At 40.0% G+C, this 26212-nt stretch overlaps 1 protein-coding gene across 2 annotated transcripts; it reads left to right on the top strand.

Moving 5' to 3' along the window:
• Nucleotides 1-6372: 6372 nt before the first annotated feature.
• Nucleotides 6373-26151, top strand: nr2f6a (nuclear receptor subfamily 2, group F, member 6a). Of its 2 annotated transcripts, none has more exons than XM_077558080.1 (6): nucleotides 6373-7052; nucleotides 7261-7923; nucleotides 10825-10919; nucleotides 14819-15150; nucleotides 19872-20118; nucleotides 22991-26151. In XM_077558080.1, the coding sequence occupies exons 2-6, from the start codon at nucleotides 7655-7657 to the stop codon at nucleotides 23260-23262; spliced, it is 1215 nt and encodes a 404-aa protein (XP_077414206.1). In that variant the 5' UTR covers nucleotides 6373-7052; nucleotides 7261-7654; the 3' UTR covers nucleotides 23263-26151. The 2 variants fall into 2 exon arrangements, with proteins under 2 accessions (XP_077414206.1, XP_077414205.1); XM_077558079.1 differs by having other exon boundaries at nucleotides 6376-7052; nucleotides 14816-15150.
• Nucleotides 26152-26212: the final 61 nt, after the last annotated feature.

Here is a 26212-nt window from a genome sequence, read left to right as displayed (position 1 = left end):
TCCGACAATTACAGCTGAACAAAAGATTGAATTTTGCTTGGACACTGGAGCGCATCTAAAAAAAAAATTGAGCGCTATTGATGATGGAGAACGTAACGAATCAAGTTTAGTAGTATAATATGATGATGATGATGTCGTTTTTCTTTGTTAGATGAATCAAAATTGTATAGGCCCATTCCAATGATCCAAAACAACATATTCTCATATACTATTACACTAACGGTGATCTTATACTGTTGTAAAAAATACACTTTAATGTCACTATGACAAAGACCATTTTTATAGATCAACTGTTGATAACAGATTTAAAATAAACCAAAATTGGTACTTCCTTTACGCATTTGCAGACCCGCACCATTTCCTTGATGAGTTGAATAGCAATGACGAAAAAAACAGGCAAGTGTCCGTATGTTGTGAATCGGTTTACCTCCAAAAGAGGTTTGGCTAATTTTTAACATGCTCTAAAGGCTGTGGTTGCTCGTATCACAGACACATCAGGTGACTGGCCTGAAGAAAGAGCTCTCTGTTCTGTTGCATGATAGGGCGGGAGTGCAGGGAAAGTGATAAATACTTCCTAAGCTTCTCGTTTAACACACAAATAAACAGTACAGTGCTAAATAAGTAAACAGGCAGAGGAAGAGTGTGGACATTTTGTTACATTGTACATCATCTGTTGATTTCGGCCTATTAACACGGAGCTACTTCAAAAGTGTTTCAGCATGCACACTTGTTATTCTACTTTTATATTTATGATTTTTTTTTTTTTTTATTCCGCCATTTTTTTTTTTTTTGCTGTTCAACTACTTCTACATTTGTCGACCGATTCAAACCATTCCAACTTCAACAAGTTCCCCAAATTCACGCTTGGCAGTCTATTCCTTTTTTTTTTTTTTTATCACTCCTAACATACACAGTTTTCCCACAATTCAACATTTTTCAAGCCAAAAACGCCCCATTCAGTTCCAATGACACATTCAGCCATTCACTCCCATTCAAAATTATCTTCAGCTCATTAAAGCTCCTTGGAATACATTTTCCCCAATTCCCACATAGCAAAATTTTCATATTTTTCACTAAATATTGCACATTTTTGACCGACAAAATTCCTCACTCATTTCGAGGGAATGGATTCAGATTTGGTTAGCTATTCTAAATTCATTCAAATAAATATATTTTACCTAATTCCATATAAATAAATTCATTCGACTCCCACATACCAAAAATTCCCCATTTTTCACTCAAGAGAACATTTTCACCAATACCATTTTGCCTAATAATTAAATACCATTCAATATTTCAATATCATTCCACATCATTCAAAGCATGCATTTTAACTACTTAACACACAATATTTTTCAATATCATTCCAAATCATTCTCTTTTTCTTTTTTCATTTAACCAGGTAGGTCCCATTGAGATTAAAAACCTCTTTTTCAAAAAGGTGGACTTTTAACTTACCGATTATGAAATATTATTTCTGGGCAGCAAAATTGAAACCTTTGATTTCATGGATGCAAAGTGATGCTCATACGAGATGGTTAAGCATTGAACAAACAATTTGCTCTGTACCTTTGCATGTATTGCCATTTGTCGACATTCCGGTTTTGGGTTTAAGAAGGTGGACTAAAACCAAATAATTGAGATGCGGGCTTTCGGAAATGGGCTGAACCATTTTTATAGTCTTTGGTATGACCCGGCCAGGAATTGAACCCACAACCTCCCAGTCTCAGGGCGGACACTCTACCACAAGGCCAATGAGATGAGGGTTTGGGTAAATTGTTTGGGTTTAAGGTTCAGATGCATTTAGCTTCAAACTGCAAGTACAATTAAGACAGAGGCAATAATATATCAAAGCAAGTCTCCCTCATTTGTATTTAATTGTTTTTTTAATACCTGTTTTTTATGTAATGCCAAGCGGCTACGCTGGGAATAAACAACAGGTTATAAAAATTAAAAAAAAAGATTTTGGTGTCAATGGCGTGATGTAGCTCTCTTTAGAAGTGGCTTAAAAGACAAAACGGTAATGCCGAACAGTTAATCCCCCTCTTCTATCTCCTGGACCCAGCAGATGTTTTCCCTTTGACCTGCACAAAAGGCTTCTGTTTTGGTTTCTAGGCTCATCTTTTCTGCAAAGGTCACAGGTCACCCTGGTCTCAGGGTAGGAGCTGTCACGACAAGTCTAAACAGTGACGGCCATTGGGGCGTAATGAAAACGGTGAGAACGATGCACCGGCGCCTCGTGATGACTTTAAGTAAAGGCCTACTTTCCATATGTTGATGTGGTTAAAGCATCGCCGCTCACACCCTGAGATTGAATTACATGTGTGGATGCTTAAGGGAAGGGAGCTGGCCTAACTTGAGACATGCAGTCATGTGGTAGGTGGGCGGTTCTCCATTTGCAAAAGGGACGGGGGCCTCTATACGGATCTTAAAGGTTAACTCAAATGTTAAGTGAATCAATAGCGGACTTGAGCAGGGCCTGCCTTACCCCGAAATGCCACGATGATGAGGTTAAATGTCCGACAATGTTGTAGCTTTGAGCTATCAGACCGCCCCGCCCCCACAAGCAACACTTGAATGCATTCATATTATTGACACGGTGTGGGAAGACAGAAATGCAAAAGGGATACATACTAAATACTTAAACTGAGACCAGAGCACTATGCCCGTTGTCACAATTATAAATTTCAATGCACATACAGAATGAATTAAGAAAAAAAATCCAAGAAAATGACCCAGTGCAATATTCTGTTATACAAGTAGTACAGATTTAAACTGCAGCTGTCTGTGCACGTGTTGACTCAACATGCACGTCGACAGAAATATTTTGCTTCCTCAACACGAGTAGGGACTTGGTTCAAAGGTCATGTCACTTCTGCCCTCTGTGGTATCCATCACACCCCCACTGGAAGGGGAACGACAGACACGGAGGGGTGTTTCCTCGCTAAAAGCAGCCTACGTTTCTGTCTAAAAATACATACTGTTCGTTGGGGCTTTGTATTTAAACTTAGTGGTTACAGCATTGGGCACAGATTATGATAACTACAGTACAATGGTATTCGGTAAGAGTGCAGACCTCCACCAATGCCTTACTACTCTATATTAAAATATTTTGGTGATCTCATTTGGCCGTAAAATATTACTAACAGTACAGAGAATGATTTGACTTTACACCAATCCGACGTGGAAAGTCGGTAATTGGTTGGGCGTCAGTATGTGTCATATCATATGAATGGCGTTGAGCGCATCGCTGTAACGTTTAAGCTGTTGTCAGAGCTTTTAGGGCGCGTTTTTGGCCGATTCAGCAGATTGAATCGGTGTCTGAAGGTTGTGACATTTGATCACTCTGATTGGCTGTTAGCTAGCGACGGGACATGAACAGGAAGTGACGAATACGATTAAACGGTTAAGTAATAAAAAGCTTTCAGGATTTCACTCGTTTTGCACTAAGGATAGACCGATTATCGGCCAGGCCTTCGGCATTTTGGTGTACATTAGCGTTGGCCTTTTTGAAAAATCTCCCGGTCATAAGAGATTATCGTAAACTTGGGTAAATCTCCTTGCCTTGGCTAGGTGGCCGTTGTGACCAGTCGTCTGAAGTCGAATTTTTATTATTCTTATTTTTTGGTTTACTTTCTAAGGAATGCTGCACAGCCTGGAAACTCCCTGTGCTTTTTGCTTTGTTAAAACTTAAAACAAAGCAAAGTGAAATGTTACCATATCAGTTATACGGATTTTTTTTGTGTAGAAAACTTTAGGGAGCTATTTATGTATTTAAATTTTCATTGAATTTTCTAAGACATGCTGCTGAGTTGGGAGCGCCTTGCATATATTTGTTTTAAAATTTTAAAACAAAGACGTCTATCGTCTAAAATAAAAACAACCAAATTAAGCATTTATTCAATTTTCTAGAATTTTACATAAATATTTTTTACCTTAATATTTCCCTTTTTACTGCAAACGAATATCGGCTCGAAATATCAGTTATCTGTCTTAACTACTAGGGGCGGGAATCTTTGAATGTCGCACGATTCGATTCGATTCTTATTTTTGGGGTCTGCGATTCGATTCAGAATCGATTTTAGGAACGATTTATTATTCCAAATGATTTGATTGACAATGATTTTTGCTTCAATCTATAGATGTTCAAGGAATTGTAATGATCTACACCAGTCTGACGGCACTTTTATCACTCAAAAGAACGGCTCCATGCTGAAAAAAAAACAAGCTTTTATTGGAATAACTTGATCGTGATTTTTTCCTTCTACTCTCTAATGTGGCTACAACTTAACAGTGTATCAGACCGCGTGGAACCACACTGCCCCTCAGTGGCCAAACTGGGTGCAACATGAACAGCGCTCCAAATAAAGGCACTTACAGACAAAGGCAAGACAGTATGAAATAATTTAAATAAAATCGATTTGGGGACATTTAAAATCGATTCTGAATTGTAATAAATGAGAATTGCGATTCTTATTAGAATCGATTTTTTGGCACACCCCTATTGACTACTATTAATTGGTATCGGTCTATCTATTTTGCACATACCACCGATTGCTTTTGGACGTACAATGCTTGTCTAGACACACAATACTCTGCAAAGAGCCTGGTGGTAGGAGTGCATTGTGAGTGATAAAGATAGCGGTATGCTTTTGTTTACAATTGTATATCCCTAATGTGTAGGGATAGATGTGGGTCTCGCCCAAATTGTCTGTGAAATTCCAGCTTGTAAACCACTATAATTGATAAAAATATTCCCGTCGATGGTGATGTTGTATTGCTTTGGATTTGAAATTAGCACAGAAATTTTGAATACATAGAAAACAAAGATTAGGGGGTGAATCTTGGCTAGTCACGGCAATAATGATGGAGAAATGGCAATACATTGGACACGTTAGGTACTATATGCCTGTACTCTATCAGGGGAAAAAAAGTCCAATACTACTTACATATACTATTCTGCCCTCCCTGTAGGTGCGGTGTGCAGTTTGTCAGTTAAAGCGTACAGCTCTTCAAAAAGAGTCTACAAGTGCTTGTTTCAGGCCGTTCATTGAACACCCCCATTTAAGTTTACTGTCGAGAGAATAACATTAACAAAACACATTTCTTCATCTTACAAAAAAAGCCTCCTAGCTTAAACCTAACACTTAATATGAAATGCCATTAAAAAAAAATCAGCACGGAATTTGCATTGTTGCTGCATAAACCATTAAATATATGAACACAAATGATGCATGATCTTTTTTTTCCTGCCGAAAAGGTGAATTTGTTGTAACTTAGCAATGACAGACTTCTTTGTCTTTTCATCAAATGTATGTCTTATCTGAATGCGAGAACCACACCGCCCCCTGGTGGCAAACTTAATCTTACACGTCCCACAGAACCACACCAGAAGAGACAAGCAGGCAAACAGTGGCCTAATTAAAGGGGATTTTATTCAAATTACCCCCCCCCCCCCAACACACCCCTCTGATGACCTATTAGTCGCACAAAGGCTAGCACAATGCTTCTCTGTGACACACACATTGTGGTCTCCGGGGGGTTAGCTAGGAATGCTATAAAACTGTGTGTGTGTGGGTGCGGAGGGGGTCAGAATGCCTTAAAATCTTTAACCACATCACGTAGATAAGACAACAGGTTGCACACCGTCCGTCTTCCAGGGTGCTTTCATGTGTCCACATCTGTGACGGCACCTATCCCCCCAAACCCCTCCGCACGCACGCACGCACACACATACACACACACACACTTACAAGGAGATTCATTACTTATCTCTTATCCGGGGGTTCTTCTGGGTGCTCTCCTCTTTATCTGCGTTTGACCTCGGGCTTTTTACCATAGCCGGGAGTGCCAAAGTCTGTTTGACCTCTCGTTGTGTGCGCCGCTAAGCGCCTGCGAAGTGAGCAATGACCATAAAACGTTAACCTTTTATTCTCGACACAATACGGTGTCCATATACAAGAGAATTGAGGGGGGGCTGTTGTGGACGGTTCGTTGTTTACATGAAATAAAGAAGCAAAGTTCATATTTTGGCCATTAGGCTGACAGTGAATAGCTTTCTGTGAGACAAAAGGCCAGATTGCTTGTATTTGTAGCAGGGAGTCATCTGGTATTGTGTGTATGTGTGTGTGTTTTAAGGCCTTGGGGTCATGCTCTTTGCATCCCAGCAGAGAGATCCTTCACATTTTTCTTGTGTGCGTGTGTACGTTGTGTGCTGCCCCACACAGCCCACTCTTTTTGCTCTTTGACTCCAATGGCCATATAAGGCATACAGCGCCATGGCAACCACAGGGCTTGAATAGTAGTGTCAAATCCCACAGAACACGCACACACATTCACTCACCCCTCCCCCTCTGCACACACTCCTCCCTCCCTCTCTAGCTCTCTCACTTGCTTTGCTTTATCTCCCTGTGTCCAACACACAAATAAGCTAGAGGGAGAAAACAGACACACACATAAAGCGAGAAGAGCAGGGAAGAATGCAAACGTAGACAGGATAGCCATCCAACTTGTCTGTAGCTTTGGATTTTCTCCTGAATGCTAACTGGAAGTGTGGACGCCCGGAGAGAGAGAGAAAGTAAGCGCACCCTTTTTTTTTGCCTTCCTCCCCCCACCTCTTGCCACAGGGGAAGGCGCACACACTCGCACACAGATGAAAAGCAGCAGCTAGGCCGCACATCATTAGTTCTTGGTGGCCAAGCATCAACAAAAGGCTTGTAAGCGAGAAGCTCGGAGCGAAGCTAAGGCTTCTCTGTGAAGGCGGAAAGGAACGCAAAGGACAGCACTTCCTCGTGTTGAGCACGCCGCCTTGTGTATGTGTGTGTATTTTGGAGGTCAACTTGACAGTTTTTTTTTTTCCTACCGGAGCCTCCAAGAGAAGCCTACAGCCATTGGAGCAAATGACGTGGAATAGCTTGACTTTGTGGGTCATGATGGTGCCGCTGAGAGGATTACAGCTGAGTAGGAAAGCTGCCCTCGCTCTCTGGATGGAAGACGGGAAGCTCTAGCGGGAGAGGATTTATAGCAACGAACGTATTCATGTTCAATTGGAGGTAAGCACTGAATGATTTATATCAGGAGGGCAACGGTATGGGGAAGAGGGAATTCAATGTTAAAGCCTCCCCAGGCTTGTGCAGCACTCAAGCCCTATTTCAGCCATTAGCAGGAGAGACTGAGATGTCCATCTCTGTGTATGTTTGTGTCTTTGCGCTCTATTTATCACCTCATGTCATTTACAATGGTTTTCTCATCCCTTCACAGTCGCCAGTAGACATTGTTTACAGTGGCGAGGACCGTCTGCCGGTTTGGTCTCCATCCGGATTCGACGGCAGTCAAACCAGCCTTTAGGGTGAACAAGAGGACAAACGTTGACATTTAGAGGCTAAAAATTGAAAAGTTACACCACTCAGACTGTTTCCAGGTCATAGTGCAGTGGGAGGGGACTGCTCTTGTTTTTTCCTGCCAAACACCCTCCCTCTTGCCTTTCCCCTCTCTCATTACTGTCTTTCCAAAACCGTTTAACATTTTTTCAGTCGTTTTTTTTTTTATAAAGCTTCCAAAAGCACCAAATAAGCTGCTAATATTCATGTTACCTTGACGTTTCTCGGCTGCCTGACTGTGGCGTGCTCTTCCTCGGTGGTTTGGTAACCAAGCGATGGCCATGGTGAGTGGGGGCTGGGGAGATCCCAATGGCGGCACCAACGGATTGGGGGAAAAGGGCTACCTGAAGCGGGAGGATGAGGACGGCTCTCCCCAGGCGGGAGGCAGTGACATGGAAGCCGGGGAGGACGACAAGGCCTGCGTGTTGGACTGTGTGGTGTGCGGGGACAAGTCGAGTGGGAAACATTACGGCGTGTTCACCTGCGAGGGCTGTAAAAGCTTCTTCAAGAGAAGCGTACGACGTAACCTCAGCTACACGTGCAGGTGAGAGGGGGGTGATTGGAAATGTGTGCTGTCTGGTTATGAACCGACATTTTTGTAGTTCTGTTGCCCGATTAGCAAACTAGCCATCTATTCGGCATGGCTGTATTTTTGTTCTCTAGGTTAATTGTTGTCAAACTTTTTACACCACATACCACCTAACTAAAAATACGTACCACCATAATTATCAACGTTATTTATAAGCAGTAGCACTAGGCCTACATTTTTGTCTAAATGAGACAGATTGTATTCCTAAAAATAATTTTTACAATTTAATTTGTCAAGCAAAAAACGATACCTCTGCCTTTATTTATTTATTTATTTATTTATTAATAACAACAAACTATGGCCATACTACACGTACGAAGCTCTCAGTCACTTTCTACCAACAATGGAAAATTCGGGCATTTCTGATATTTCCGCAATGCCAACAATTCATTTCCACTGTGTATTGTATTGCTTTTGGATGTGACTAGCATACAAACCAGGCAGATTTTTATAGTAGCCAAACGACATTTCATCACTTTTTGAAATCAAAATAATCCTCACAAATCAAATAACGATCCAAAGTCCAATGCTTTCCAATCAGCCGAGTGCTTCCTTTCACTGAGTAAGACCGCCATTTTGACTTGTGACATAACCTCAAAATTGTCCATGGCTGAGCTTACATGGAGAATTGTATTCCGATTAGAATGAAACCGAATAACCAAATTAAATAAAAATATGCCATAAACACCAAAACCACTTTTCTTTAGATTGATACCAGTACGAGTATTGACTGTTGAGTATTCAGCCATACCGATACCAAGTACAGAAGCCACTAGTACTTATAAAACGTAAAATTTTAATGAACACAATTACGATAGGGGATAGGACAAAGACCTTTCTGATAAGGGTGTCCTGACAACCTTTTTACTTCCGATACAATGCCAATATTCCAGCCTAGAGAAGTCGATATGATATCAGCAGGAATGATCCAAGCTTTTATTTGTTTTAAAGTATGAAATGTTAGAGGAGACACGATCAAGTGATTGTATTCAAACAAAGAACAGTAACCAACAGTAGATATGAGAAAACATGACCCATTTATTCCAAACAGTTTGGTTACATAAATTCAACCTCAAAGACGAGAAGATGGATGGATGGATGGAAGGAAATGTAAAATAACTGGAAAGGAATGGGCTTGTATATATTGTAGATATTGGCACCCTTCACAAGTGCTCGATACCTTAAAATAAGGCTGATATTGGCCCGATACCTGGTATCTGTACTCACCCATTCCTATAAACATCTCCATCGGAATAAAAAGGCTGTGTCAGAAATTAGAATATGAATGGAATTTTATTCAGTGGTATCTTCCTTTTGCTAATCCAAACAAACATCATGTAAACTGTTAAATCGGAAAATCCTGCAGATGACGTAAATGCGTAGGGATGTCTGTCTGTTGTTGCTTTAATAAAAGTGTCAAAACAATTGCAACTATTGTGCTAAATGAACTAATGAACTCAATTTTGATCAATCATGTGATGATGTCATATTACATTGATCCCTGTGTGCATATAAAATGGCAGATTGGACTATGTAAACGGTTGACCAGAGATAATCAGTGCAGAATGACAAAAAAAAAGTCTCCATGTAAACCCGGTTGTTGCCATATAATGGCATACACCTGTGCCACGTACATAATTCTGAGAAATTCAGAATCAATATTTATCTAATACAGAAGCGTATTGCATTCACTCTGGGGGGGAAAAGTCCTGTTTTTCTGACACTTTTTTTGGGGGGGGAGTATTTTTTTCTGTTTTATTGAATATTTTTTCCCTGTTTTTTTAAGTAAATTTTTTTTCTGTTAAAAAATCCTCTCTTTTCCGTATGACTTTTTTCAGTTTTTCTGAGTAATTTTTCCCTGTTTTACAAAATAATTATTTTTCTGTTTTTCTGAATATTTTTTAAAGGGTTTTCCCTCAGAGATTAGAGAACAAACCACAATACAGTATACACATTCATTCCTTTATTGAGAGCCAGTAAGTAAACATGACCATCTTATTGCATATGGAGGTATGCGGGAAAGTGTCCGCTTCCGCTATTAGCGAGTCTGCAACAAGTCACTTGGAGTTCAGAGGTAAGAAAGAAAAGAAAAGAAAAAACTCCCCAAAACAGAACACTAGCTCTGTTTTTCTGAATAATTTTTTCCCCATTTTTTTTGAATATTTTTTTTCCTTGTTTTTCTGAGTAATTTTTCCTCCTGTTTTTCTGAATATTTTTTTCAGCCTGTTTTTCAGAGCGAAAAATTGACAGAAAAAAAATCTGTAAAATAGAAAAAAAATAAAATCAGAAAAACAGAAAATTAAAAAAAAAAATACTCCAAAAAACAAAGCTCCCCCCAAAAATTTGTCAGAAAAACAAGAGTTGTTTTTTTTCCCCTAGTGAATGCAATACGCTTCTGTATAACAACATAACAAAATCATTAAAAAAATCATACTTACACTGAGAGATGCCGATTATTAAATATAATGATGTGTCCAGATTGCTACTGGCATATTTTTTGCTCATCAAAGTAGGCTTGAACAAGTTTTGCTCTGACCAACCAATCAGACAATGGAAAAATGCTAATGTCCGATTATCCGTGCTTTCTGGCCCTGGGAGGGCAAATTTGAAATCGGATTGTCTTATTGCTAGTAAATTACAATTTTGACCGACATGACAGCACACTGAAGCTGAAATCTGATTGGACAAGTCGTTTAATTGTTTATTAAACAGAACACCTTATCCTGTGTTTCGTAAACTAAAGTTACTTTGCAGCCATGCATAAAGCAAACTGAACACGTTCCTACATTTGCCAGATTAAAAAGTATTTGATGGCCTATTATAGGCCTCACCAACCACTATGTTATTTGTTTTCAGGTCTAATAGAGAGTGTCAAATTGACCAGCACCACCGCAACCAATGCCAATACTGCCGCCTCAAGAAGTGTTTCCGAGTGGGCATGCGCAAAGAAGGTAACTATTTTTTCCTTAATATGGCACCATATGCTTTCTTTATGTTCAAAATTTGTGAAAATGTACTAGCCGCCTTAATCCGGTTTATCTGGAGATAAATGCTTTGCTAAGACACCCAAGTCCCTCAGCCTTAAGACAGTGGTTGAAGCTGGACTTTAGGCCTTTAGGCACAATCCAATACACTAAAGTGACCTATTGATGGGGTGGATTGCTTGTAGTGGAAACCTTGGTAAAATGTAGTTTCATTCAATACTTTAAAATTACATTTATACGAGCAAGGTTTTAGCCTATACTGTATTGTTTAAAAGTTGCGGTTTACTTTGAAATGTTTTTTTTTTTATTTATTTTTTTACAAAAACACAAATTTATGATGTACTCTATATTAGGGACGCACACCAGTTTTTGCAGACCAAGTACAAATACTTAAAATTTTAATTTAAGTACTTGCCAATACCAGTCATGATATTTGATAATACTTTTACAACTAGTAACTAGTACTTTTCATATATAAAATTTCCACACACAAAAAACAATGACAGATGATTTTAAATAAAGACCTATATAACCCAATATAGCAATTTTCCTTAAAAGTACATGAAATAAATGATAATTTTCTATGATCTTTTTTAAAATTTCTATTAGGGGTGTTAGCAAAAATCGATTCGACAATATATCGTGATATTACAGCGCGCAATTCTCGAATCGATTCGATATGCGGCCGAATCGATTTTTAAACCTCATTTTTTTATGGGAATATCCAACAAAACGTCTTACTTAGGGTTAGGATTCACACATTGAGCATGGAAGAATGTTAAATTAATAGAACACACGCCTTAATATTTTATTTCAGTGCCTGTTTGTTAAATGCAGTGGCTCAGTTATAAACCTGAATTTTCAGATAAATAAATAGATTTTCTTACAAATCTTACAGTGTACATGTACAAGTTTACTGATGAGTATTTTCCAAATTTGAGTAAAAAAAAAAAATCGCAATAATCAATTTATAGATTCGTATCGGGATTAATCGAATCGAATCGTGACCTATGAATCGTGATACGAATCGAATCGCCAGGTACTCGGCAATTCACACCCCTAATTTCTATACATATACTTACAGAAATTGCAGCTACCATGAGTGAGTAACAATAAATAAAAGACTACTTCAGAATACTACAAGTTATAAAATAGTGCAAAAGTAATAAGCTAACGTAGCCCTTTAAGCCCTAAACTGTTTTTCAGGCTTTTGCTTGAAAATTACATAGCCAAAATAAAAAGAGGAAATCTCTGCAACCACAATGTCTATTTGAATCATTCTTGCGTCATAATAAAGGGAACATTTGTTTCGATGTGTAATAATATATGTTACTGGTAAAAATAAATGAAGATGGCACACAGCACAAAAACACTCGGGTTTAAAGGGATTCATTAAGTAATACTTTATCACATCATTGCTTACTCCTTTACTCACCTTTCTAAGAGTTAGCAGCTCCGTGACTGGAGCGCGGATGGCTCAAACGGAGCCGAGCAAAGCAACGGCGGGTACGGTTATTATTATTCGAAATAACTAAAACTCAATTTAAATTAAAACGTTTTTGTTATCAAAATACAATAAAAACAAATACAGTATCAGTAAATACAGTATCAGTAAATAACATTTTATGTCAACAGATTATAACAAAAATGTCCTTCATTTTCATCTTTGTCAATATACACGATCTTTCAGCTGCACGTACCAATAAGAAGGAAGGTCAAACTGATGTTAGAGAATTGTTGTTTACTTTCTTTATTACACAACACTAGGTGACTTTTTTTTTTAAATCTTGCACTCAGCATATACAGTACTTCATATATTAAAAAAAAGAAGAAGATATAAACTAAATCAAAACAAAACATAAAAAATAAAATTAAGAAAGCTGTTCTAAAAACGGATTAAAACTAACCATATTGAAATTAATCTAAACAAATAAAAACTAGCTATAATGAAAAAATCGTTAGCCCCTTAAGGCCTAGATACACCAATCCAACGTCGGGAGTCGGACAGCGTTGTATAAATTACTGTCGTGAAGTCGGATCTAGTTGGAATAAGTCGGGGGGTGGGGGCCGTGGTGGATGGGGCGGCGTTTCCAGCTAATTCGACATGTTGAATCGGCGTCGGGAGCATTTGATCACTAGCTGTTAGCTAGCGAATCAGCGCACGGGGCAAGAAGAGCAAGTGACAACGCGGATAAACAGTACTCAACTCAACTTAATGTTTTTTTTAGAACAGCACACGTGAATATTAAAGTCCCCCATGAAGAGGATATTTCAGCATGATTTGCAAGAAGATTTGCAAAGTCGTTTAAAAAGTCCTTATTGTATTTTGGAGGTCGGTAAATGACACAGCACAGCACAGTGACAGTTTGGCCGACTTCAAAGCTGTGATGTGGTAAATAGACATCGTTTACATTTAAATTCGTTTTTTAAATAGTCACCGTTCCGCCACATCGGCCCGACGTCCCCGGAGCGTCCAAGTAAGCACAGCCAGGCGGTTGTAATTCTATCATAGCGGTAGACTCACCAGCGACAGTCCAGGTCTCCGTCAGGCAGAAATCCAAGTTGTTGGAAAGGAAAAACGTTTTGTTTGTCAATGACTGCGCATTTAACAGCGCGATCCTTGTGGATGCGGTCTCGAGGAAGCTCCTTCAGAAGCTGGAGGTCGGCACCGCGTCCAAAACGCGGAGGGCAGCACGGCCGAAGCTTTTCGGGTGAACCGACGATCGGTAGCAGCCAGGAGTCGACAGGGTCCAGGGTTACGCCACAACGGAGTACATCCATGCGTTTGGGAACGAGACGGGGACGAAGACAGCACCCGTTTTCGCTTCACTAGCTAGCCGCCGCGTTTACCCCGGTGCCGCTGTCAACACCGGTATGAGTTGTTTACGTTTTTATATCCCGCCCCCGTAAAGAGGTTGCTTATAGAAATAATGACTACCGCCCCCGATGGTACGGAGGGGAATTACTTCTGGCGCATGCGCTGAAGGTACGTAATAGTCGGTGTCGGTGCGGGTGTGTATTTACGTCATTTTTCTTGCCGACGTGCCGACGTCGGATTGGTGTATCTAGGCCTTTGCAGACAGTCAGACCACAGTTTCAAGATTGGAAAGTACTATTATTAGCATTAGCACATTATTATTTGGCAACGGTAAAGTCAATGAGATTGTTTCTGTTTTGTGTTCTGTAGTAGTACCCTACTGTCTCTTCTTCCTAAAGCCCTTAAGTGTGATTTCTCAGATTTGTTTTTAACAAAATAAAAGTTCAATACATTTCATTTGGCTTTATTTTCATGATTTTGTTTCGATTGATTTAAATCAAATAACCCTGCCCAGTACAGTAACAAGTGAGTGTCAACAAAACCAGACGTAGTCCGAGTGGACAATATCTGTTGTTTACCTTCGACGGAACAGAAACAGAACATAAAACATGTTAATGAGACACATTATGGCTCCCTGTGGAGAAATTGTCTTTGCCTGGGTGCGTCTACGGGGGGGGTCAGAGTTCAGGGTCAGCCACAGAGCAGCATTCCTGTGGCTGATAACGGTTCCGCTTGTTGCTTTGTGGCCAGCTGCAACATGGTCACGGAGCATTCTCTTGATAACCTTTATCTAGCGCTGATGAAAAGCATTGAGGAGGTCTAATTTGCATCTGGAAGAAAAGACGGCTAATCGGCTCAATCCCGCCTGCCTGTAATCTGACGTATACCGCTGGTTGAACCCAGTTTTAACTTTTTTTTTCCCCCATCTTGTTTTCTTTCCCAAATCCCGCCTCCGCCCAACCCCCCTTTATCTTTATCTGCCCCGCTCTCTCTTTGTTACCCGTGAACCTTCCTCTCCCCCCTTGCTCCCCCAACCCAACTACAGCAGTTCAACGCGGCCGCATCCCACCGCAGCCTAGTCTCAGCCCGACCCTCACGCCTATCGGCGGCACCAGCGGCCTCGGAGGCGGCGAATTCTACAACAACAACAACAACAACGGAGGGAGCGGCGGTCAGCCCGTTTCCGAGCTCATCTCGCAGCTGTTGAGGGCCGAGCCGTACCCCAACAGCCGCTATGGACACCAGTACAACCAGCAGGCCGGTCCCGATAATTCCATGGGCATTGACAACATCTGCGAACTGGCCGCCCGGCTTCTCTTCAGCACGGTGGAATGGGCCAGAAACATCCCTTATTTTCCTGAGCTGCCGGTGTCTGATCAGGTTAGTGAAACTTAGTCCACAAGGTCCATTTTTACTTCAACTGAAAATATGTATGGACCAGTGTGTATTTTTCATGACTTGTGTTTGTGGATTGTCGGCGGCGCGCACACACGTGTATTTTTAGGACAAACGTTACGTTGTTTCAAGATATTCACACACACTCCGTCCACAAGGAGGCAGTGTTGCTGTCTCGAGCCGTCTCCCGTTTCTCGTTAAAAATGGGAAATTGAAAAACGGAAAACGACTTGGGTTTGTGGATTGTCGGCGGCGCGCACACACGTGTATTTTTAGGACAAACGTTACGTTGTTTCAAGATATTCACACACACTCCGTCCACAAGGAGGCAGTGTTGCTGTCTCGAGCCGTCTCCCGTTTCACGTTAAAAATGGGAAATTATAAAAAGGAAAACGACTTGTGTTTGTGGATTGTCGGCGGCGCGCACACACGTGTATTTTTAGGACAAACGTGACGCTGTTTCAAGATATTAACACACACTCCGTCCACAAGGTGGCAGTGTTGCTGTCTCGAGCCGTCTCCCGTTTCACCTTAAAAATGGGAAATTGAAAAACGGAAAACGACTTGTGTTTGTGGATTGTCGCGGCGCGCACACACGTGTATTTTTAGGACAAACGTGACGCTGTTTCAAGATATTCACACACACTCCGTCCACAAGGAGGCAGTGTTGCTGTCTCGAGCCGTTTCTCGTTAAAAATGGGAAATTGAAAAACGGAAAACGGCTTGTGTTTGTGGATTGTCGGCGGCGCGCACACACGTGTATTTTTAGGACAAACGTTACGTTGTTTCAAGATATTCGCACACACTCCGTCCACAAGGAGGCAGTGTTGCTGTCTCGAGCCGTTTCTCGTTAAAAATGGGAAATTGAAAGACGGAAAACGACTTGTGTTTGTGGATTGTCGGCGGCGCGCACACATTTATTTTTAGGACAAACGTGACGCTGTTTCAAGATATTCACACACACTCCGTCCACAAGGAGGCAGTGTTGCTGTCTCGAGCCGTTTCTCGTTAAAAATGGGAAATTGAAAAACGGAAAACGACTTGTGTTTGTGGATTGTCGGCGGCGCGCACACATTTATTTTTAGGACAAACGTGACGCTGTTTCAAGATATTCACACACACTCCGTCCACAAGGAGGCAGTGTTGCTGTCTCGAGCCGTCTCCCGTTTCACCTTAAAAATGGGAAATTGAAAAACGGAAAACGACTTGTGTTTGTGGATTGTCGCGGCGCGCACACACGTGTATTTTTAGGACAAACGTGACGCTGTTTCAAGATATTCACACACACTCCGTCCACAAGGAGGCAGTGTTGCTGTCTCGAGCCGTCTCCCGTTTCACGTTAAAAATGGGAAATTGAAAAACGGAAAACGACTTGTGTTTGTGGATTGTCGCGGCGCGCACACACGTGTATTTTTAGGACAAACGTTACGTTGTTTCAAGATATTCACACACACTCCGTCCACAAGGAGGCAGTGTTGCTGTCTCGAGCCGTCTCCCGTTTCTCGTTAAAAATGGGAAATTGAAAAACGGAAAACGACTTGTGTTTGTGGATTGTCGGTGGCGCGCACACACGTGTATTTTTAGGACAAACGTGACGCTGTTTCAAGATATTCACACACACTCCGTCCACAAGGAGGCAGCGTTGCTGTCTCGAGCCGTCTCCCGTTTCTCGTTAAAAATGGGAAATTGAAAAACGGAAAACGACTTGTGTTTGTGGATTGTCGGTGGCGCGCACACACGTGTATTTTTAGGACAAACGTGACGCTGTTTCAAGATATTCACACACACTCCGTCCACAAGGAGGCAGTGTTGCTGTCTCGAGCCGTCTCCCGTTTCTCGTTAAAAATGGGAAATTGAAAAACGGAAAACGAGCCTTTATCTGATTCACTATTATGTGTTAATTTTACACAAGTCAGGAAACAAAATACAAACTTAATTTGGCTCCCTGGAGCTTGTTTTGCCTTCACTCGGAAGACACTCTTCTCCCTGCATTGTTCCCTCTTTGGCTGCTGCTGCTTTAGCGGAGTAGTAGAAGAAAATTTAACAGTAGAAGAAGAATGTTTTGTTGAGGCAAACAAAATAAATAAAAAAAACGTGAAAATGTCGGATATATTTGTGTGAATAATTTTGAGACAAATCTCATACAAATAAGATCGTGAAACACTGTCTGAAATGTTCTTTACTTTACTTTATTTAATGTTCTAAACTTTATTCACAAACTATAGAATTATCTTAAAGTAGAAGTCAAACATTTTCTTCTATGCGCACCAATATTGTGTTTGTGGAATATGAATTAAGCAGAACAATCCATCTGTTTGTATCCATCTCAGGAGGCGGCCATTTTGTCTTGTACTTTGCTGTTTGACTGAAAACGACATCACAGGGCCTAAGGGCTTACACTGCAAAAACTGAAATCTTAAGTAAGATATCATTTCTTAAATTTAACCTAAATTAGCTTATTTTGATTTGGCAAGTTATTATGAGTATATATAGTATTATAAGTATGAAAACAATCAGTGCAATATGGTTCATTTTGTTATATTTACTAAACTAACTTTCTACCTGTTTTAGTAACAGTTCAGTAGTAGGGTGCCTACCCTCAGACTTCAAGGTTGTGGGTTCAATTCTCCCCCAAGCGTAAAAAAATACTCATGTATTTTAAGAAAATAGTTCTATTTATTACAGCTTTAAAAAAGTCAACATTACTTGTTTTTAGTCTGAAAATACTATTTTCAAGATTGCAGTGTTTGATTTGGGCCTAGTATTATTTTCATTTTATTATTTATTTTTTTCAAAATCTTACAGGTAAATTTAGGTTAAAAAAAATGTGTTCTGTTGGCAGATAATTTTGCTTATTTGAAATAATAATTTTCTTATTTTACTATATTTTTTTCTTAAAATTTCTACTGTCCTTTTTGCAGTGTAAAACGACCAATCACGGCTCACCTGTTTGTTTGTTTTTCTGGGTTTGGTCGTGTGACGTTTGCAAACTGAGCCCTTAGGCACCGTGATATCATTTTCAGTCGACAGTAAGTGGCAAATTGTCCGCCCCCTTAGATGGATAAAAACATGTGGCTTTTTTCTGCTTAATTCATATTCCACAAACGCAATATTAATCAGAACACCATGTTTACGGTTTAAACTAGTGGGGGCACATACTTCAGAACATATTGAAATGTATTGGGGTAATACATGCAGCAGAGTCACCTTGTCCTCCTGTCCCAAAGTAGGCTTGTAGATAGGCTGTCCTAATGAGGACAAGCAGTATTGTATGGAAAATCAATAGATGGGATGAGAAAATCACCTCGTGATTGAGTGGCAACTAGTCCAAGGCATAGTCTATCTTTTGCCTGATGTCAACTGGATTAGGTTCCAGTACCCTGCGATCCTGAACAGGATAAGTGATTTGGAAAATCAATAGGACGAGAGAATCTGAATAAATGTTCTGAATTTGTTTTATCCAGTGTTGTATTAAGAAAAAAATTGCGCCACTGAAGAGGTCTGCTTTGCTCGTTATTATCCCCGAGATCAATGATTCCCAACCACTCTGCTGCGGGAAATTCTACACGACCACTTAATTAGAGATGCACCAATACCATCTTTTTCGAACAGAGTTCTGGTGAAAATACTTACGTTTGAATACTCTCAAAAATCGAGCACCAATACTTAATAATGCCATTCCATTTTGCAGCAGTTTTCAAAATGTGTTTTATTTTATTAAAATATTTTTTCTGCAACATGGCATGTTTCATCACTCAGAGAACACTTTTTAGAGTAAAGCATGTCGTTACTGACATTTTAACATCCAGAAGTAGCGGTGTGCCAAAAAAATCGATTCTCATTTAATACGATTCAGAATCCATTTTAAATGTCCCCAAATCGATTTAATTCAAATAATTTTATATTGACATCCCTTCTTTTGTGTGTGCCTTTATTGGGAGCGCTGTTCCTGTTGTACCCGGTTTGGCCACTGAGGGGCAGTGTGGTTCCTTGCTTTCTGATACACTGTTAAGTTGTAGCCACATTAGAGAGTAGAAGGAAAAAGTCACGATCAAGTTATTCCAATAAAAGCTTGTTTTTTTTTCAGCGTGGAGCCGTTCTTTTGAGTGATAAAAGTGCCACGAGTAGCGCGCTAATTAGCATTAGCGAGTCAGATTGGAGTAGATCATTACAACTCCTTGCATATCTATAGATTGAAGCAAAAATCATTGTCAATCAAATCATTTTGAATCAAAAATCGTTCTTAATTGAAAATTGATTCTGAATCGAATTGCCTACCCAAAAATCGGAATCGAATCGGGAGACATTCAAAGATTCCCACCCCTACCCATAAGCATGTATTTTTTTAAGGTTATATGGTGTCTCAGGCTGAACACTAGGGGGCACTATATAAAAGGATTACATACAATAAAAGACGAAGAAAACTTAAGAAAGAAACAAGAATGCAGAGTTTGGAAGGATTCCATTTTATCTCCGTGTGTTAACTACTAAATAAAGTGAGTAAAAAAATATGACTGCTTCATGTTAATACAAGTAAAAATAAATTTGAAACGACAACTGAAATAATACTTTATCACACCATCGCTTACTTCTAGTCCATCCGTTATTATTATATTTTGATGCCCATGCGTCATGCACTGTAAAAAAAAAATAATAATAAGCGTCACAGTGAAGCATTTGTGATTAACATGCTAACCTAACCCCAGGTGGCCCTGCTGAGGCTGAGCTGGAGCGAGCTGTTCATCCTCAACGCGGCCCAGTCGGCCCTGCCGCTCCACATGGCGCCCTTGTTGGCCGCGGCGGGCTTCCACTCGTCGCCCATGTCGGCAGAGCGCGTTGTATCCTTCATGGACCAGGTGAGGGTGTTCCAGGACCAGGTAGACAAGCTGACCCGACTGCAGGTGGACTCCGCCGAGTATAGCTGCCTCAAGGCCATTGCGCTCTTTTCACCAGGTGACAGCCTTATTCCTTATTTGTTTATCTGTTTTTGTTGCTACAAAATGTACCGCGGCATCATGCCAGACTTAAGGACGCACTTCTGCCACCTACTGGATGATCATAGTCAGGTCAAGTACCAACCCTGGCTACTTTATTAGGTACAACTAATCAGGGCGATGGATGGATGGATGGATGGAAAACAGGTGGTCGTTACCTGAGCCTTTAGGTACTGTGATGTTGTTTTCAGTCGACAGCAAGTGACAAAATGGCCGCCCCCTGAGATGGCTAAAAACGGGTGAATTTTGCTGCTTAATTCATATTACACAAACGCAATATTAATCAGAACGACTTGTTTAGAGTGCTAGTAGGGGGTGCATAGAACATATTATTGTGAAGAAAATGTTTGACTTAACTCTTTGACTGCCAAAAACGTTAAATAACGTTTAGTAAAATCCTATGGAGGAGTGCCAAAGACGTTAAAAGACGTTTTTTTTTCAAAACAGAGGTGAAACTAACCATTTTCTATTGTTGATTACTGAAAAACGGAATAAGGTAGAAACAAACTTTTTTTTCTGATGAAAGATGAGAGTCCAATCTTTCATTTGGTAGTATGTGTGTTTCCATAGTCCAAACACATAATTTTCTGTGGACCTTGAAAGATCAGTCAAAAATGCTTAAATCGGCTGGCACCCACGGCATCCCTTTTCTGAAAACGGTTGGCAGTCAAAGAGTTAACATCCCTTTTCACAATCGATGAATTTGATAACACTGGCCAACAACACACAACGGTTTAGGGTCAATCGGAAAATGACATTTTTATCTGAATTTGTTAAATATAGATATTCAATGTTTTGTTTAAAAAAAAAGGGCTAATAATACTTAAGCTATGACTTTGGTATTCTTATGCTATAACTGTCTTTCGGCAACCATTAGTATCACAGGGAGTCTTCTGCAGGCAAATCATGTTGCATGTGAAAATCAAGCGAAAATTAGGCAATATTAGCGGTAAATGAATGCAAAAATAGGTGACATCAAAGCACAAACACTGCTTTTACTAATGGTCAAAGTAAATTTGTGAAAAAATGTGAATCAAAGCAGATTAATTATCAATCAACTGTCAAAAATATCAATACAGTATTCTCTCCCTTTTCGCCGGTGATACGTTCCAAGCCACCCCGCATTAAGGGAATTTCCACAAAGCAGAGGTTAACTTTTAATTATATATTTATTAATTTTTTTTATTTGGTTGGTTTACGCCTCTATTATGCCATTACACCCCCTCCCAAACACACAGCTACAACCTAAAAACTTGTTACACTTAATAAATTTAGCTTCTAAAATGAAAAATGTAGAATGCCACGCTGCTGATTATAGACTGCATTAATAAATTAATGTGAATGGATCTGCGCAAGCACATAAGGACGATGATTAATAACTGCGTTAAAGTTTTTATTTTTAATCTTTAACTCAATCTTTAACTCATTGGCTCCCAAAAAACGTATAAATACGTTCTATTTTAAATGTTTTAATTGTACATAAGGCTTTGATGCAGCCTCTCGACTGCAAAGAATGGTTGAAGCGATGGTAATTATTACAGAAGGGACCAGCAGGTGGCAGCAGAGCAGAAGAGATCAACCAGGGCCATGTTTATAAAAAAAAACAAAAAAACTCAATTACTCAGAATTCTAAATAGATTTGTGAATAATGATGAAACTTAGCTATATTCTAATGCTCATTGCTGCAAAATGGAAACAGCTAAAAATATAGTTTTTTTTCCTATTGAAAGAAGAGACTTGAATCTTTCTTTTGGTAGGTTTCATGTTTTTAAATAGAGTCAAAACCCAGTAAAACAGCCGGGAGTGAAGGAGGTTGTTTTAGGGAAAATGGCTTGGAGTGAATTAGTTAAATATCTTACTTTAACCAGAAACTGTATTACAAATGTCACAAATGGTCACAAATTAAAATCCGTGATAAAGTGAATCCGCAATAACCGAGCTGTGACGTATAGCAAGGGAGCACCGTATCTAAAATAAAATAAAAACACGCACACAAAAAACGTTTTTTACGGAAGAGGATTAGGGCCAGTGAAGAAAAAGATTCTCACTTTTTTCTCAGAATTCTGACTTTTTAAATCACAGAATTCTGACTTTAAAAGTGAGAATTCTGACTTTAATTTTAGAATTCTGACTTTAATTTTAGAATTCTGACTTTATCACTATAATCTCAGAATTCTGACTTTAATCTCAGAATCCTGACTTTAAAGCGAGAATTCTGACTTCATTCTCAGAATTCTGACTTTCCCCCACAATTCATAGCTCTACGTCACAAAGTCAGAATTCTCACTTTATAGTTTAGAATTCTGAGATTAAAGTGAGAATTCTCACTTTAAAGTCAAAATGCTGAGAATAAAATCAGAATCTTGCCAACCTTTTTTTCCCCTCTTCACTGGCCCTAATCTTGCGTAATTTTTAGATTCAGTAACCCAAAAATACCCAGAAATGATTAAAATATTTAAATATATATGTATTTTTTAAATGTTGGCTAGTATAGCTAATTATTTGTCGATTAATTGTTGCACCTCTAGTATTATACAAACAGAATATGTGTTACGGGAGGTAACAGATTGTGGGAAAAGATGATACAGTTAATGTCGCAAATGGCGAATACAATGCAAAAAAGAAAGAAATAAATAAAACACAAGTGAGTCGGCATTGCTCAGCCCTTTTGTTTATTTTTGCTTTATAGTTCAAAGTGTCACAAAAGGAAAAATAATAGCATTGTTATTTATTCTGCTGTTAACACGTTAATCCCAACATCGATCAATTGAGCTCCTTATGTAACCCGCCCACAGCATTGAGTAACTCCCTCCTCCCTCTCCGTCCACCAGACGCCTGTGGTCTGACAGACGCGGTCCACGTGGAGTCCCTACAGGAGAAGGCTCAGGTGGCTTTGACCGAATACGAGCGAATGCAGTACCCGAGTCAACCGCAGCGCTTCGGCCGCCTGCTCCTCCGCCTCCCCGCTCTACGCGCCGTACCCGCCAGCCTCATCTCCCAACTCTTTTTCATGCGCCTGGTGGGGAAGACCCCCATTGAGACGCTGATCCGGGACATGCAGCTCTCCGGAAGCTCCATCAGCTGGCCCTATGTGCCTATGTGATGGGAACGAACAAAAATGAAGTAAAACCAAGGAAAATTCACCAAAGTTCATCCTCGGATCGATGCACAAAAACAGAGAAGACGACTATTATGGACTCCGTTAGCTGGTCATTGGTTGCTATATTTTCCAGCAGTTACAAGAGACCAATACCTCATTTAACATCAGAATGCTTTCCATCTGATTTAAAAAAAAAAAAAAAAAAAATCAATAAAACGCTGTAAATGTTCCTCACCAGAAACCGCCTTCTTTTTAACAACCGCCTTGTTACTAGGTATAAATTTAGGACTCGTACAAGCATCTTAAACATTCAAAGTTGGGTTCACTTTCCATCTGAACGAGAAATCAGTGTAAAAATTACCTTAAGGGGTGTCATTATGTTTCACAAACCGATGGTGGACCCAAATTGAGTAGCCAAATTGTTGAAAACAAACGCCGAATCAGAATTTTCCCATTTGAGTTTAGTTTGGGAATTGTTGGTCGGCTAACGCCACGTTGTTGGCTGGCTGACGCCGTCCTAGCATAGAGTGACCAGATTTTCACAATTAAAAACAGGGACACTACAAATTTGCTGAGAATCAAACATACAATACATTTTCAGCAGGAACTATTTATAACAAATTTAATCTCTTGTCAATCTGGTGACCAGTGGTTGCGTTATTACGGTACTTAAGCTAATACTAAATGCTACTAAAAGCAGTAAACCATGCATTGCACTCACGTTTTTTTTTTTTTTTTTTTTGCCCGGTTCTCGCAGCTATCGGAAGTTGGCTGTGCTTCATTGTAACAGTGGAAATATGTTGCCAGAAAATATCAGCTTGCATTGAGTCTGACGTGTCCGCGACGTTAGGCTAGTAGGACTACATTTCCCATGATTCTTAGACACGAAAGCAGGAAGTAGTTCAATTCCGGTATGACCAAACAATGTTAACATGAATGTGAAAGTAAATAGGAAATCATTTAACAGTTAAATTCCTTTTTGGTTTATCGTATGACTCGCTCTGACAACTGTATGATTGACATAGTGGCACAAACAGTTGACTTGCTGACTGGAATAAAATTTAAAAAAAACAGGATGCCGGGGACTGGCCCTGCGTAAAAGTGGGCCTGGCCAAATCTGGCTAAACACAAAGCTCAAAATCGGACTGTCCCGTTTCAACCCGGACGTCTGGTCACCCTATGCTAACCTCGCTAGCCAGATTGATGATTGTGATTCACTCGAGGGAGTTCTTCAAATTATCAATCTGGTACTTCACCACGCAGACCCGTTCGGGAAAGGCGGGGCTTGCTGTACAATACTTCGAGCTGATTGGACAACGCGGCATGGTCGCACATTTGTTTTGACCAATCAAGGCAACGGATGAAAATCTCGTCTTCCGTCTCGTCGAACATCTTTAGCAGATAAAAATGCACGTAATGCCTCTCGCTGTTCAAATTCAACAAGGAAAACGGTGAGAAATTCTGCGAGAACAGAATTAATTGCAGCATCCATTAGTCTGTTTGTTTCCCCCCCCCGCCATCAGCGCTTATTGGTTTCGTCCTGCCTAAAACAACGCCTGATTGCTCAGACCTAAAAAAGGTCGACTGCTAACTTATTAGCGGAAGCGGTACAAGGTGTATTCTCCGGAGTTTGTGAACTCACAAATACCGCGAGAATTCATCTTGCTGGCAAGGTTACCCTATGCTAGCAACGGGAATATTTGGCCAGCTAACGCTTCACTGTTGGCTGGCTAACGCCGTGTTAGCAACAAATGAAAGGGCACTGAGAGAGCTTAGCGCTAGCTAGGAAGAGGCTAGTAGTAAAATAGGCTAGGCGGATTTAAAATGGGACCAAAGAGGCAAAACAAATATTTTTATTCTTTATTCTGCCGTTGGCGAAGGGTACGGTTTAGGATCCTGGAGGTGAAAGTAAGTTATTTTAAACAAAAAAAGGATAACCTTTCCATGTGTTGATACGAAGATACAGATGCAAATATGGCGTTTTAAACATATGCTCTAGGCGCTTTATATAAGTGCACTCCATTTTGTATTTTGATCAAATTGGATTTTTCATTTGTTGGACTATTGACAGTTTCCAGAAAAAAAAAAGTACATTGAGTAGCCCAATCGGTCATTCTGTGGGTAATGTCAACACGAATGCGGATATTTGAAGCTAGTCGGAGCATATTTATAACAAACACTAAGGGTTTACGTTAACTGTGTTGGAGCTTTTTGTGTGTAAATATAACAAGGCCAACTTTGATTTCTCTTTGCATGTTCAAATGTTTTGGCGCACTTCTAAGTTGTTTCATCCTTTTGTGTAAGTAATTCCTTTGAAAATATAAGTGTCGCTTTCTCTGTTAGTTCCTCATTGTGTTTCTATGCGTTTACATGAAAATACCTCTCTCGAAAGACCCACGTTGTCACTCAAGACTGAGCGCTGTTGTACTTTGTAAACTAAGTGAGGCCACGTCGAAATGGATGATTACAAAACTGCACAAGGAGGATTTTGAAAACCAAAATGTCACACGTCCGCCACTTGGCGGGCTGAAGAAGGCCCCTGATTGACCACCAGGAACTTACCTCACGCTCGTAGTTTTGAGACGCTTTGCTGTTTTAGAACAAAGAAACAAAATCAAGCGTAATCCTTTGCTTCTTGCTTTGAGCCTAAAAGTGATCTGGATGTGCTTCTTTTCGTCAAGTCACACATCCACGTCATTCGTGAAGGTTGGCTCGACAGTACAATTAATGCTTTTAGTTTGTGTTCCTGAATTCTTATCTATATGGCAAGAGACTCAAAAGATAGCAAACGTGTGTCTTTTGATATGTATGTTTGTTTTTTCAAACTTGTTGGAAAAGTGTTGTAATTACAGCTGTATGACGAATGCCAAATAAACACTGCAACGTGCACCACCACCGTCTAATTCTATGAAGTCCCCAATTCCTTTGCAGTAAATAACCAAAGTATTAAACA

Source organism: Vanacampus margaritifer, chromosome 2, assembly GCF_051991255.1.
Source record: "Vanacampus margaritifer isolate UIUO_Vmar chromosome 2, RoL_Vmar_1.0, whole genome shotgun sequence".
Classification (NCBI taxonomy): domain Eukaryota; kingdom Metazoa; phylum Chordata; class Actinopteri; order Syngnathiformes; family Syngnathidae; genus Vanacampus; species Vanacampus margaritifer.
This window is presented reverse-complemented; position numbering and strand designations above follow the sequence as displayed.

Bases quoted from the DNA above. Each gene is read 5' to 3' on its own strand.
- nr2f6a (XM_077558079.1), top strand. From the start codon at position 7,655: ATGGCCATGGTGAGTGGGGGCTGGGGAGATCCCAATGGCGGCACCAAC. The intron at 7,924-10,824 runs GTGAGAGGGGGG...ATTTGTTTTCAG, and splicing joins AACCTCAGCTACACGTGCAG to GTCTAATAGAGAGTGTCAAA. The intron at 15,151-19,871 runs GTTAGTGAAACT...ACCTAACCCCAG, and splicing joins AGCTGCCGGTGTCTGATCAG to GTGGCCCTGCTGAGGCTGAG.